Source organism: Hyperolius riggenbachi, chromosome 9 (genome assembly GCF_040937935.1).
Source record: "Hyperolius riggenbachi isolate aHypRig1 chromosome 9, aHypRig1.pri, whole genome shotgun sequence".
Taxonomy (NCBI): Eukaryota; Metazoa; Chordata; class Amphibia; order Anura; family Hyperoliidae; genus Hyperolius; species Hyperolius riggenbachi.
The window spans coordinates 82,437,661-82,449,560 of record NC_090654.1 but is presented as its reverse complement, the minus strand read 5'-3'; the positions used below and the strand labels follow the sequence as shown (position 1 = coordinate 82,449,560).

The window sequence follows — 11,900 nt, the reverse complement described above, 5'->3', positions numbered from 1 at the left end:
GATTTATGGCCGTGTACTGCTGGACTGCATCCAACGGTACCAAACTAGCTTTTGGCATCACTCTGATCTAATTTCAGATTACTGCTAACATTTGATATAGTGTAGTGCAAAAGCTGTAAAGCGTCAGTATTCCTTGATAACAGTTAAATCTGGGGAATCTTGATGGTTTCCCATACTACAAGGTAATTAGTAGTACAGAAACAATCATGGTGGTAGTCAAGCACTGCCCCTGTTGTCTTAAAGAGACTCCGTAACAAAAATTGCATCCTGTTTTTTATCATCCTACAAGTTCCAAAAGCTATTCTAATGTGTTCTGGCTTACTGCAGCACTTTCTACTATCACAGTCTTTGTAATAAATCAATGTGTCTTTCCCCTGTCAGACTTGTCGGCCTGTGTCTGGAAGGCTGCCAAGTTCTTCAGTGTTGTGGTTCTGCTATGAACTCCCCCTTCCAGGCCCCTCTATGCACACTGCCTGTGTATTATTTAGATTAGGGCAGCTTCTCTCTTCTCTCTTATATTTTACAAGCTGGATAAATCGTCCTCTGAGCTGTCTGGGCTTTCACATACTGAGGAATTACAGACAGGGGGAAAGCTGTTTGCAGGAAGAAACGAGCAGCCTGAAACTTCAGTGCATGAGAACTGCAGGGGGAAAAACACACAAATGATCTCTTGAGATTCAAAAGGAAGGGTGTATACAGTCTGCTTGTGTATGGATGGATTTTCTATGTGTGGGCATACTGTACATCAACCTACTTCCTGTTTTGGTGGCCATTTTGTTTGTTTATAAACAAACTTTTTAAAACTGTTTTAACCACTTTTAATGCGGCGAGGAGCGGCGAAATTGTGACAGAGTGTAATAGATGTCCCCTAACGCACTGGTATGTTTACTTTTGTGCGAGTTTAACAATACAGATTATCTTTAAAGAGTAACTGTTAGGCATAAAATCAAAAAGCCATTCTCTATTTTTATATGGTAAACAAATAAGGATGCTAACCAGGCAATCCAAAAGTTAAAAATCCCTCAATTCTCACACACACGCACGCACGTAAATTACATCAGGATTGACTTCAAACACAGGGATTCTGAGATGGAAACAAAACAGAAACCAAATTCTCTTTATTTACTATATACAACTCACTGAAATCAAAATGTGGACAGTGCAATACATGTTATATTAGTAGATAAATACTTGCTCTACTTACATATGAGTTTGTTTTTTCTCTTTTTCTCCTCTTTAAAAATAAATAAAAATTAATGTAAATTTACCTTATGACTAGCTGCTCCCATTTGATATTTGTTTGCATTACGTTTCGGTCAGAGGTTATGGCTTTAGTGCATAATTGTAGCATCTGCTTTGAATGCAAGGTGTGTAATCAACACGCAACCATTTTTACCAGCTCAACCATCACCTATAAATTTCTTCTGTCCACCTGCACCCTCGCTCACTACGAATTGCCTTCACCCCGCTCCACAAGATCACTCTCCCACTCTTAACATCTTTCACCACACTAACTGAACAGTGTCTTTCCTCACTAATCTCCAAAGCGCATCTCACTACCTGTGCCCTGGACCCCATTCCCTCTCATCTAATCCCCCAGCTTTCCTCCTCCTTTAATCCCGCTCTAACCACTCTATTCAACCCTTCTATCTCCACTGGCACTTTTCCTTCCTTATTCAAACAAGCGATCATCACACCACTTATCAAAAAACCCTCTCTTGATCCAACTTCTCTATCCAATTACCGTCCTGTCTCGCTCCTCCCCTTTGCTTCTAAACTGCTGGAACGTCACATCCATTCAGAATTGTCTGCCTTTCTCTCTACCAACTCCTTACTTGACCCCTTTCAATCTGGATTCCGCACACACTGTTCCACTGAAACTGTCCTCACGAAAGTTGCTAATGACCTACTGGTAGCTAAATCCAAAGGCCAGTTCTCCATTCTACTACTCCTTGACCTTTCCTCTGCCTTTGACACAGTTGATCATGCTCTGCTTCTGCAGACACTGTCATCTTTAGGAATCAAGGGACAAGCACATTCCTGGATCTCCTCTTATCTCTCTGGATGCACTTACACTGTGTACTTCTCGAATACGAATTCCTCCCCTCACCCACTGTCTGTTGGTGTACCTCAAGGCTCTGTTCTTGGGCCACTTCTTTTCTCAATCTACACTCGTGGCCTGGGACAACTAATTAACTTTTTTGGCTTCCAGTATCACCCAAATCTATCTCTCAGCTCCTGATCTGTCATCACTACTATCTAGAGTCCCCGACTGCCTACGTGCCGTTTCTGCATTCATGTCCTCCCGCTTCCTCAAACTCAACATGACTAAAACAGAAATTGTGATTTATTTATTTTTCCACCATCGCTATCTACACCCCCACCAATTGCAGCCATAACTGTAGACAACAACCCAATAACATCAACCACTAAGGCCCGCTGCTTGGGTTTTATACTCGACTCAGAGCTCTCCTTTAAACCTCACATTGCCTCATTAACCACCACCTGCTATTTCCAGCTCAAAAATATATTCCGTATCCGTCCCTTCCTCACACAAGTGGCCACCAAAATGCTTGTTCATGCCTTAATCCTCTCCTGCCTAGCCTACTGCAACATCCTGCTCTGTGGTCTACCAAAAAACAGACTAGCACCTCTCCAATCCCTTCTAAATTCAGCGGCCCGCCTCATTCACATTTCCACACGCTCTTCCGATGCAGCCCCACTGTGCCGTTCTCTCCACTGGCTACCCATTACCCAGAGGATCCAGTTCAAACGCCTGACTCTAACATACAAAGCCCTCCACGAGTTGTCTCCTCCATACATCTCCTCACTAATCTCAAGATATTGTCCCTCCCGCAACCTTTGCTCCTCCCAAGAAATTCTCCTGGCCTCTAAGCTGATCACCTCCTCTCATGCTCGCATCCAGGACTTTACACGAGCTGCGAGCATCATCCCTTATCTGGAACTCTCTTCCACATCCTGTACGTCATGCTCCAAACCTGGACATCTTCAAACGCACTCTTAAAACACACCTTTTCAGACAAGCTTATAACATTCTATAGCCCTTATTTATCTGTCACAATGTAATCAGAGGCAAAGGGTCACTGCCTCATTCATCCTCCACCCCCTTACCTACTGTGTCCCCCACTACCCATTAGATTGTAAGCTCGCAAGGGCAGGGTCATCCTCCTAATGTTTACTGTTTTTGTAACAATATTTGTGCTGCTTGGAACTCTGCTGTACATTTGTTGTATCTATGTTCCCCTTGTCGTCTTATTGTGCTTTGTAAAGCGCTGCGGAATATGTTGGCGCTATATAAATAATAAAAAAAATAATTAATAATAATAATAATAATAATGTTGCCTCTAGGGTAGGGGTGTCAAACTCAAATAGACGGAGGGCCGAAAGTTAAAACTTAAACCAGGTCGAGGGCCGACAGCCATATTTATTCCCCCCCCCCCCCCCCTACTACCACCACAATTTGGAATGATCGCACAACACCCCACAATTTGCACCGCACGTCATAGCTGCGGTGCAAAAAAAACCCAAAAACTGTTTAAAGGTTAGCCAGGTATGTGCCACCAGTATAGGTAGCCATGCATAGGAGCCCCAATATAGGTAGCTAGGCTTAAGTAGGTGCCTCAGTATAGGTAGCCAGGCATAGGTAGGTGCCTCAGTATAGGTAGCCAGGCAATAGGTAGGTGCCTCAGTATAGGTAACTAGGCATAGGTAGGTGCCTCAGTATAGGTAGCCAGGCAAAAGGTAGGTGTCCCAGTATAGGTAGCCAGGCATTAGGTAGGTGTCCCAGTATAGGTAGCTAGGCAATAGGTAGGTGTGCCACTATACTAGGTAGCCAAGCAATAGGTAGGGGCCTTAGTATAGGAAGCTAGGCATAGGTAGGTGCCTCAGTATAGGTAGCTAGGCGCCTCAGTATAGGTAGCTAGGCATAGGTAGGTGCCTCAGCATTGGTAGCCAGGCATTAGGTAGGTGTGCCAATATAGGTAGGTAGGTGCCTCAGTATAGTAAGCCAGGCAAATGGGTACCTCACTGTAGGTAGCCAGGCAAAAAGTAGGTGCCCATGTATAGGTAGGTAGGTGTCTCAGTAATAGCCTGCTGGCCATTGCACTCACCAAAACTAGCCGGGTGGAGCACCCGGCTAAAAGAGCCTGGGGAGAAAACTAACGTTGTTGTGAGTACATCTTCAGTGTGTGGTGAACAGGCTGCTGGTGAAGGACTGAGGTAGGCCAAGAGACATCCGTTTCGCGTCCTGCTGGATGCTTGGTCATGCTGCGTTCCATAGCATTCCTCCTCCCACCTCTTCACCAGCAGCCTGTTCACCACACACCAACGTTGTTGTGAGTACATCTTGAAATGATCTGTAACCACTTGTTACATTAAATTGTATTACCACAGGGTGGAAGTTGCACGTATATTTTTCTTCATTAATCCATAAGTCATTCAGATGTAGCCTGCTTTGGGAAGCGTTGCCACCTCTACCTGCTGTCCGTACCAACGAATGGAATGGAAGTTTGAGTATACCGCAATAATTTCGGATCAGCCAGACAAAGCGGATGCTGGCAGCTATGAGCGGCTGGCGATATGGGATGGAACACAATGAAGGAAAAACCTGATGTCCAATGTAATATACTGATCAATTTTGAAACTGAAAACAGATTCGTTTTGCCTGGATCAGTTTTTGATCCATGCAGTGTGAACCAAACCTTATTTTTTTGCAGAATGCCAGTTGTCTTCCTTGGAGGTAGACCAACACTTTTTCATCCAGTTAAACTATTGGAGAGTGATCAGTGCCAGAGAGGGAACACACTGAGAGCTGGTATTCCTCACACCCGTTACCAGTGGTTGCTATTAGGGCAACCTCAATTTGACACTTCATTTATTTACTACACTGTTGGGCTCTTCGTGTCCTGTGTGGTTTTTCTATTGGAAAGTTTCCTGGATTGATCATACATTGTATCATGTCTAGTTTTTTTTTTTTACAGTACTGGTTTTCTTAAGTGACAAATTGGCTTGAAGCGTAACCTTCTGTGTTCCATGTATCGCAGGGCTGTCACCAAGCTGTTGGAAGAGCTGGTTTATTTTGTGACGGCTGGAGTGAATTCTGGGCAGGATGTTCTAGAGGTCCTGGTGAATAAACCCAACCGTGAGCGCCAGAAACTGATGCGGGAGCAGAACATCCTGAAACAGGTGACTTGTGTGTACCGTAAAGACTGACTTCCGGGTTGTCCTGATGTGCTGATCGCCATCCTTCTCTTGCAGATTTTCAAGCTGCTGCAGGCCCCTTTCACAGATTGTGGTGATGGTCCAATGCTGAGGCTTGAGGAATTGGGGGATCAAAGGCATGCACCCTTCAGACACATCTGCCGATTGTGTTACCGCGTCCTACGCCACTCCCAGCAAGACTACCGCAAAAATCAGGTATCTTATCAATCACTTTGTTCCTGAATCACCATACACATCAGAAGAGTCAGTTGGACCGACTGAACTCTTCAAAATGTTCATACAAGATACAGAACATCTATGTTGCTCTTTTTTCCTGGTGGACTCAAAGCGCCAGAGCTGCAGCCACTAGGGCACGCTGTATAGGCAGTAGCAGTGTTAGAGTCTTGCTGAAGGTCTTCTAATGAATAAGTGCAAGTGGCACTGCTAGGCAATTTCCATATAAATGACATTCAAGGAGCCCTGTAGTAATGTCAAAAGTGGTAAACTATGGGTGACCTCAGGGAGAGAGGTAAGTTGCTTATGAAAATCTGTGCGCCCCTCACCCCTAGTCCTAAAGGTGCCTTTTAACTTTACAATTCCCCAGAAGATTGAGCGTCCGATTCATTCGTAATTATCGTTTGGGTCCACTAACTGAAGAAAAACTGCCAACCAATTCAATCAGATTAATGGAATTGATCAGTGTTAGTCCATCAATCTAATTGGATTGGTTAGCAGTTGGTCCATGCAATCGTTTCCAGTCGCTTATTATGATTAATCGTCCAGGGAATTGTATTGTTTATGGATACCTTTTTTTTATTAATGTTGAGATGGAGTTCCGTCCTTCGAACAAGCATATGGCAGAATCTGATACAGTGCAATCCTCCTTTAAAGCGGACCTGAACTGAATTGCCTCTATGCTCTAAGAGATACACAACAGCATAATAAACTTTAAACAAAAACCTTTTTTTTTGTTACAGCTGATACAGATCCTAAAATAAATCTGCACGGTTTCTACTTCCTGGTATATGGAAGAAGACTTATTGTTAACCAGTGCTTTCAAATGAGCTTATTTGCTTTATCTGCCGTAGCAGTCATGTGACACAGATCGAATTACAACTAGTGATTAGACACAAATGAGGGGGAATTAGACGGTAAACTCTCTAAATACATACAGGGTGCATTTCTCTGTTTTCCTTCTGTCCTGTGCAAGAGTTCAGGTTCAATTTGTGACTGTAATCCCACCCACCTTGCTACACTGTGCAGTCTTATGAGCTAGCAAGCGGAAGGTGGGAGGTATTCATATCACTTGGAGAGGACGCTGGCACTGCATCAGGGCGGTGGTATGGTAGAGCAGATTACTGCAGGTATTGCCATCACAATGCCATCTACTAGTAACCATCTTGCATAATAATGTGACATTCAACTCTAAGTAGCACACTCTTATTTCTAGACTGGGCAGGTTTTTTTTTTTTTTTTTTTTATATCCGTGTAGCTTGCACATATCTTCTGCACTCAGGTGAAAGAACAATGTCTTGACAGCTTGAAGTTAGGCAGGTAATTTTGGAGCTACCATAGACTGCAATGTTTGTGTGCCTGGTGTCTACTTTGGGCCGCCAGACATAGGCGGAGCGTGAATGTATGAGAAGGGACAGGTAGTGTCACGTGTAGGGTTTACAGTAGGGATAGATTTAGGAGTACGTAGGGGGAGGATTAATGTAAGGAGGAGGTAGAAGCCTTAAGCTGGCCACTAACGGTCCAATGTCTAGCGAAAAATCGTTCGAGCGATCAGAAATTCTGATCGGACGAAAAATCGTTCACTACACTACACCATCAACTAACCAATCATTGCTTCCTATCTATCACGACCACCAAGAAAATCCAAATTTTCGTTCGATGAAAATTCATTCGGGCGACATTTTTTTCACTCGTTCATAATCGATTGTGTCCACCAATTGAGATTATTTACAACCAATCGGATCAGAATTTCTGATCGCTCTAACGATTTTTCGCTAGAAATTGGACAGTTAGTGGCCACCTTTAGAATATCAGTAGCATTGCCAATAGTCTACTAGTTTCTTATGCCTCGTTAAAACCGTTAAACGCAGATGGACATGTGATCGGTAAGCAACACGCGACATCCCATTGTACTGCTGCACAGCGCATGTAGTCTTAACATCAGACAGTGCAGTCTATGCACTTTTGATGTTCTTGCTGATCGCACCCCATACACGTTGTTGAAATGCACAACGCATATAGTGTAAACAAGGCAGCATCCTTTATGCGCCTGGAGAGCTTTATCTGAGTAACTGATCATGCTCCTAGGGGAAAAAAAGAGGAAGTTAACTTTTACCAAGAACTGTAGTTTATTCTTGGAAATTATAATGGTGTGGCTAATCTGTTGGCGCAGAGGGTTTCAGTTTAAGGCAGACCACAAAATACGCAGATGACGCACTGTGACGTGTCTTGCCTACAAACAGTAATTCTGTCTAGCCAGCCCTGTGAGTCGCTGCGCAAAGCCATTATAAACTGCTCGGGCCCTTCATCTATTTTATCTGTCCTCTTCAGCTTAGCAAGTTGAGTGGAATGAGGAGTCATTCATTTTCTTTCTTTCTTTAATCAATCGCTGCTAGTAGTGGTAAAGCAGGAAAAAATAAATTCTTAAAGGGGAACTGTAGTGAAAGGTATATGGAGGCTACCATATTGATTTTGCACAAAAGGATCCGCAAACCATCAGTGGTAGAAGAAATGCTGGTTGTTCTTTATTCAGATAATCCACATGGCAAAGGTAAAAAAATCACAAGGTTCAACTGACGCGTGTCGGGCTTACAGTCTGCCCTTAGTCATAGTTAAAAATGAACCTGCAAGGGGAGGGCTTTATGCAGGCGGGGGTAGAAAGACTCCACCCTGTACCTCAACCAGCCCTCGCCTTAAAGGAGACATCACATATTTACAATATCTATAAAAAGGTGCATAATGAATATACAAAATTGTACAAATATATTCAATTAATAACCACTAACAACAAGTGTAAAAAAGTGATAAAAACACCAATAATGGAAAAAACTTTGGACATATATAGGGCCAGATATAGTAGCCTGATTAACAAACAAAAAAGAGCAAGTAAATGCACAGAATCTTTTTTTGAGAAGGAATCAAAAATGGCATTTAACAGTCATAAACAAGATTCAAATCCCAGCGTGTATTGAGACCCATAGGAGTACGAGTGTTCATCCTATGGATCCAATACGCCTCCCGCCTACGAAGTAACTTGATGGTATCCCCACCCCTCTTGGGGCTCACTATACGCTCAACTCCCTGAAAAATGAAGGAGGAAAGGTTGCCCTCATGAACATTTTTGAAGTGTTTAGATACTGCCGACTTTTTAAAAGTTTTCCAATTCGTACCACAAAAATGTTCAGCAATGCGGGCTCTCAAATTGCGAGTGGTGCATCCCACATATTGTAAGCGGCAAGAAGTGCAGGAAATAACATAAATAACACATTTTGTGTCACAATTAACCATATTGATTTCCTTTTAAGCAATACCAGTTACCTGGCTATCCTGCAGATCCTCTGCCTCCAATACTTTTAGCCCTAGACCCTGAACAAGCATGCAGCAGATCTGGTGTTTGACATTTTTGTAAGATCTGACAAGATTAGCTGCATGCTTGTTTCTGGTGTGATTCACACTACTGCAGACAAATAGATCAGCAGGGCTGCCAGGCAACTGGTATAGCTTAAAAGGAAATCAATATGGCAGCCTCCATATACCTCTCACTACAGTTCTCCTTTAAGCTCACTAGCCTTACCAGGAGGAAGAATATGGGATCAAAAGTGAAATGCGCTTCCCCTGCACCTATCTAAAACTTAGTCCAGGCTTGCTGCACCTCAGAAATTGCGTTACTTGTGTGCACGAATAACCAAAGTAAGGACAGTTTTTATACGGGTGCTTCTAAAATTATTCATGCAATGTGACCATTGTCAAAACCTCTGGGTCGTCTTCTCTATTGCAAAGCTAACGCCACTCCATGAAGGGAAACCAAGGGTAGAAAAGGAAAGAGAAAAAAAAAACAGATAATAGCATAGTCCAGGCATGGGCAAACTTGGCCCTCCAGCTGTTAAGGAACTACAAATCCTACAATGCATTTGCCTTTATGAGTCATGACTGTGGCTGTCAGATTCCTGCAATGCATTGTAGGACTTGTAGTTCCTCAACAGCTGAAGGACCAAGTTTGCCCATGCCTGGCATAGTCAGGACTGTTCAGGGACTGCCACCCCAGGATCTATTGAGGCAACACCAACCTCTACACTTGTTGTTTGGCAATCCACCATCCAGGGTCAGCCTCCTCAGCATGATGGTACCTCAAGATACACAGAAAACAATCATAGTGCAGACATCCATAAAAGATAAAACCACACTGAAACAGGGGCCAACACACTGAATCTACCCACTGCTCACCCTTTGTTGTTGCTGTCCACCCTTAGACAGCTGCAAACGCTTTTCAGTGTGTACAGAAACCTTAGTTGTTCACCATCCCCCCCAGCAGGCTTCAGATACGGTCTTCCGCTGCTATCTCAGAATCCGTCCTTCGATTAGAACTATGGACTAAAAGGCTTCACATAGCATTAAAAAAAATCCACTTTTATTAATGTAAAAAAGGTTTGGATACTCACAAACCTTGGATAAAAAAAGTTCTTTGTATATGAAACCAGAGGACGTGTCCATACTGTTGCAGCTGGTCAAGTCCTGCCTCTAGCTCTTGCCAACGCGTTTCGTCATGTGACTCCATTAGGGTCTGTCTCTTCTACGGTAATGCCAGTGAAGCTAAATATATGCAAAGCCCCCAACTGTCCCTCTTTTGTATGGACAGGCCCTCTTTGGGAATCCTGTCCCTCTTTCTTCATTTGTCCCTCTTTCAGGACTGATGTACAGATCTATGTGAATTGTATTTTTCTAGTGAAAAATGTTTGAGTCTAAACTTTATTCCCGTCTCTTAAATTGATATATTTCTTATTTTCAAAAGTTAATATGAAGGTTAGAAAGGACCAGTGTAGTTTGAATTATATTTTTCTAATGAAATATTTATGGTATGCATGACTAGGGGTGTGTTGGGGGCAAGATTAGGGTGCGGCAGGGGCGTGACTTAAATGTCCCACTTTATTATCTTAAAAAGTTGGGAGGTATGTATATCCTATATAGTAAACTTCCTGTCGATGCGTGCCCATGCGTTGTGCCCAGGCGTGGGCGGACTTCAGAGAACAGAGAGGACGGGCGTGTGCATGCGTCATGGCCTTGCACGCGTGTGGTGGAAAACAACGGTGTGTGGTGTTAAGGGGGGAGGTAGGGGCTGAGGCGCCCATTTAACAAGTGGGCCTTTTGACTAGTAAGTTATAATTACCTATCTGGAAGGTCTTGTTGTCCTCTGCTAAAAAAACCATGGCAATCTCTCTACTCGAGATATAGAAAACCTGATGCGTTTTCAGCAAGGGAGCAGGGCTGCACACCTGAAGATGGTGGATATGGAGCCCCGGAACTGATTTACAAGACACGGCAGATAATTATAACTTTACAGGGGAAGAGGATCTATTAAATATGTTATAGGCTGGATACGCACTTTAAGGGTGGGGGAAACGGGTGAATGAGCAGAGATGGCGTTCATGGGAGAGCATTGGGCTGAGGGGAGGAAATGGGGGGGGGGGGGGAGATCCTGGAGCTCCTGGAAGCTGCTAGAAGAGGCAGGTGAGTGTCAGTCAGGAGGGCGGAGCTAGAGGATGCTGTGTGGCAGTGTTTTTTTCTTTTCTCTGAGGCAGTTGGACTGGTGCCAGATCTCTGTGAGGAAAAGTGTCATGGAGCTGTGTGTGAGGAGATGGGTGGCAGATTGTGTGGAGAATCCCTACACAGATGAAACTGCAAGTATACAGAAGCGGTGGAGAGCTTTACACTTTAGTTTTCATCACTGGTTTCTTATGTTTTATTTGTGGTGCTGTGACATATCCCCTCCAGTCCCCCCTGTGGTCCTCTGATTGCTCAGCCATAATACTAGACTGAGCAGAGCAGAACATCGATTATGTGAGTGAAGGAAGTGGCAGTTCCCCTCCTCTGGGCACGTCCCTAGGAACATCACCTTCACTCCCCAGCTTGTATACTGTACACCAGTGTTTCTCAACATTTTATTGGTATGTACCGCTTTTTAAAACACTGTACTCAACAAGTACCCCCTGGCATAGTAAACATGATCACAAGTACCCTTTGACAAAAATATATTTAATTGTAGTACATGATAATTGCTTCTAAGCAATTTCCAAGCATTTACTATTGCTTTTGATTAGCTAAAATATTAATTTGGTGTTGTTTAAATAATATTTATAATTTTCTAAAACTCTAAATGTGTTATTTTTGAGTAAGTATATCAAGACAGAGTACCCCCTGGAACCATCAAAAGTACCCCCTGGGGTACGCATACCACATGTTGAGAACCTAGGCTGTACACAATGCACCAGAGAGCTGTAATGTGTGTGCTTCAGGATAGTATACTTGTGCAGCAGCTGAAGCTATCTGTGTATTTTCAGCTTTGTAGAAAAGCTTAGGGATTAGATCTGAAGTTAGAACTTCCTCTGCTCTAGAAGATACGCAACAGCATAATAACCTTTAAAGAAAAACATTGTTACAGCTGATCAAAA

The 11,900-nt window shown here is 43.4% G+C and overlaps 1 protein-coding gene across 1 annotated transcript in view; it reads left to right on the top strand.

The window, feature by feature from the left end:
• ITPR1 (inositol 1,4,5-trisphosphate receptor type 1) overlaps nucleotides 1-11,900 on the top strand; it is a 366,152-nt gene that overhangs the window by 195,082 nt on the left and 159,170 nt on the right. The window contains 2 exon segments of the mRNA XM_068253115.1: nucleotides 5,064-5,205; nucleotides 5,278-5,436. Of these exon segments, the coding sequence (XP_068109216.1) occupies nucleotides 5,064-5,205; nucleotides 5,278-5,436 (301 nt within the window).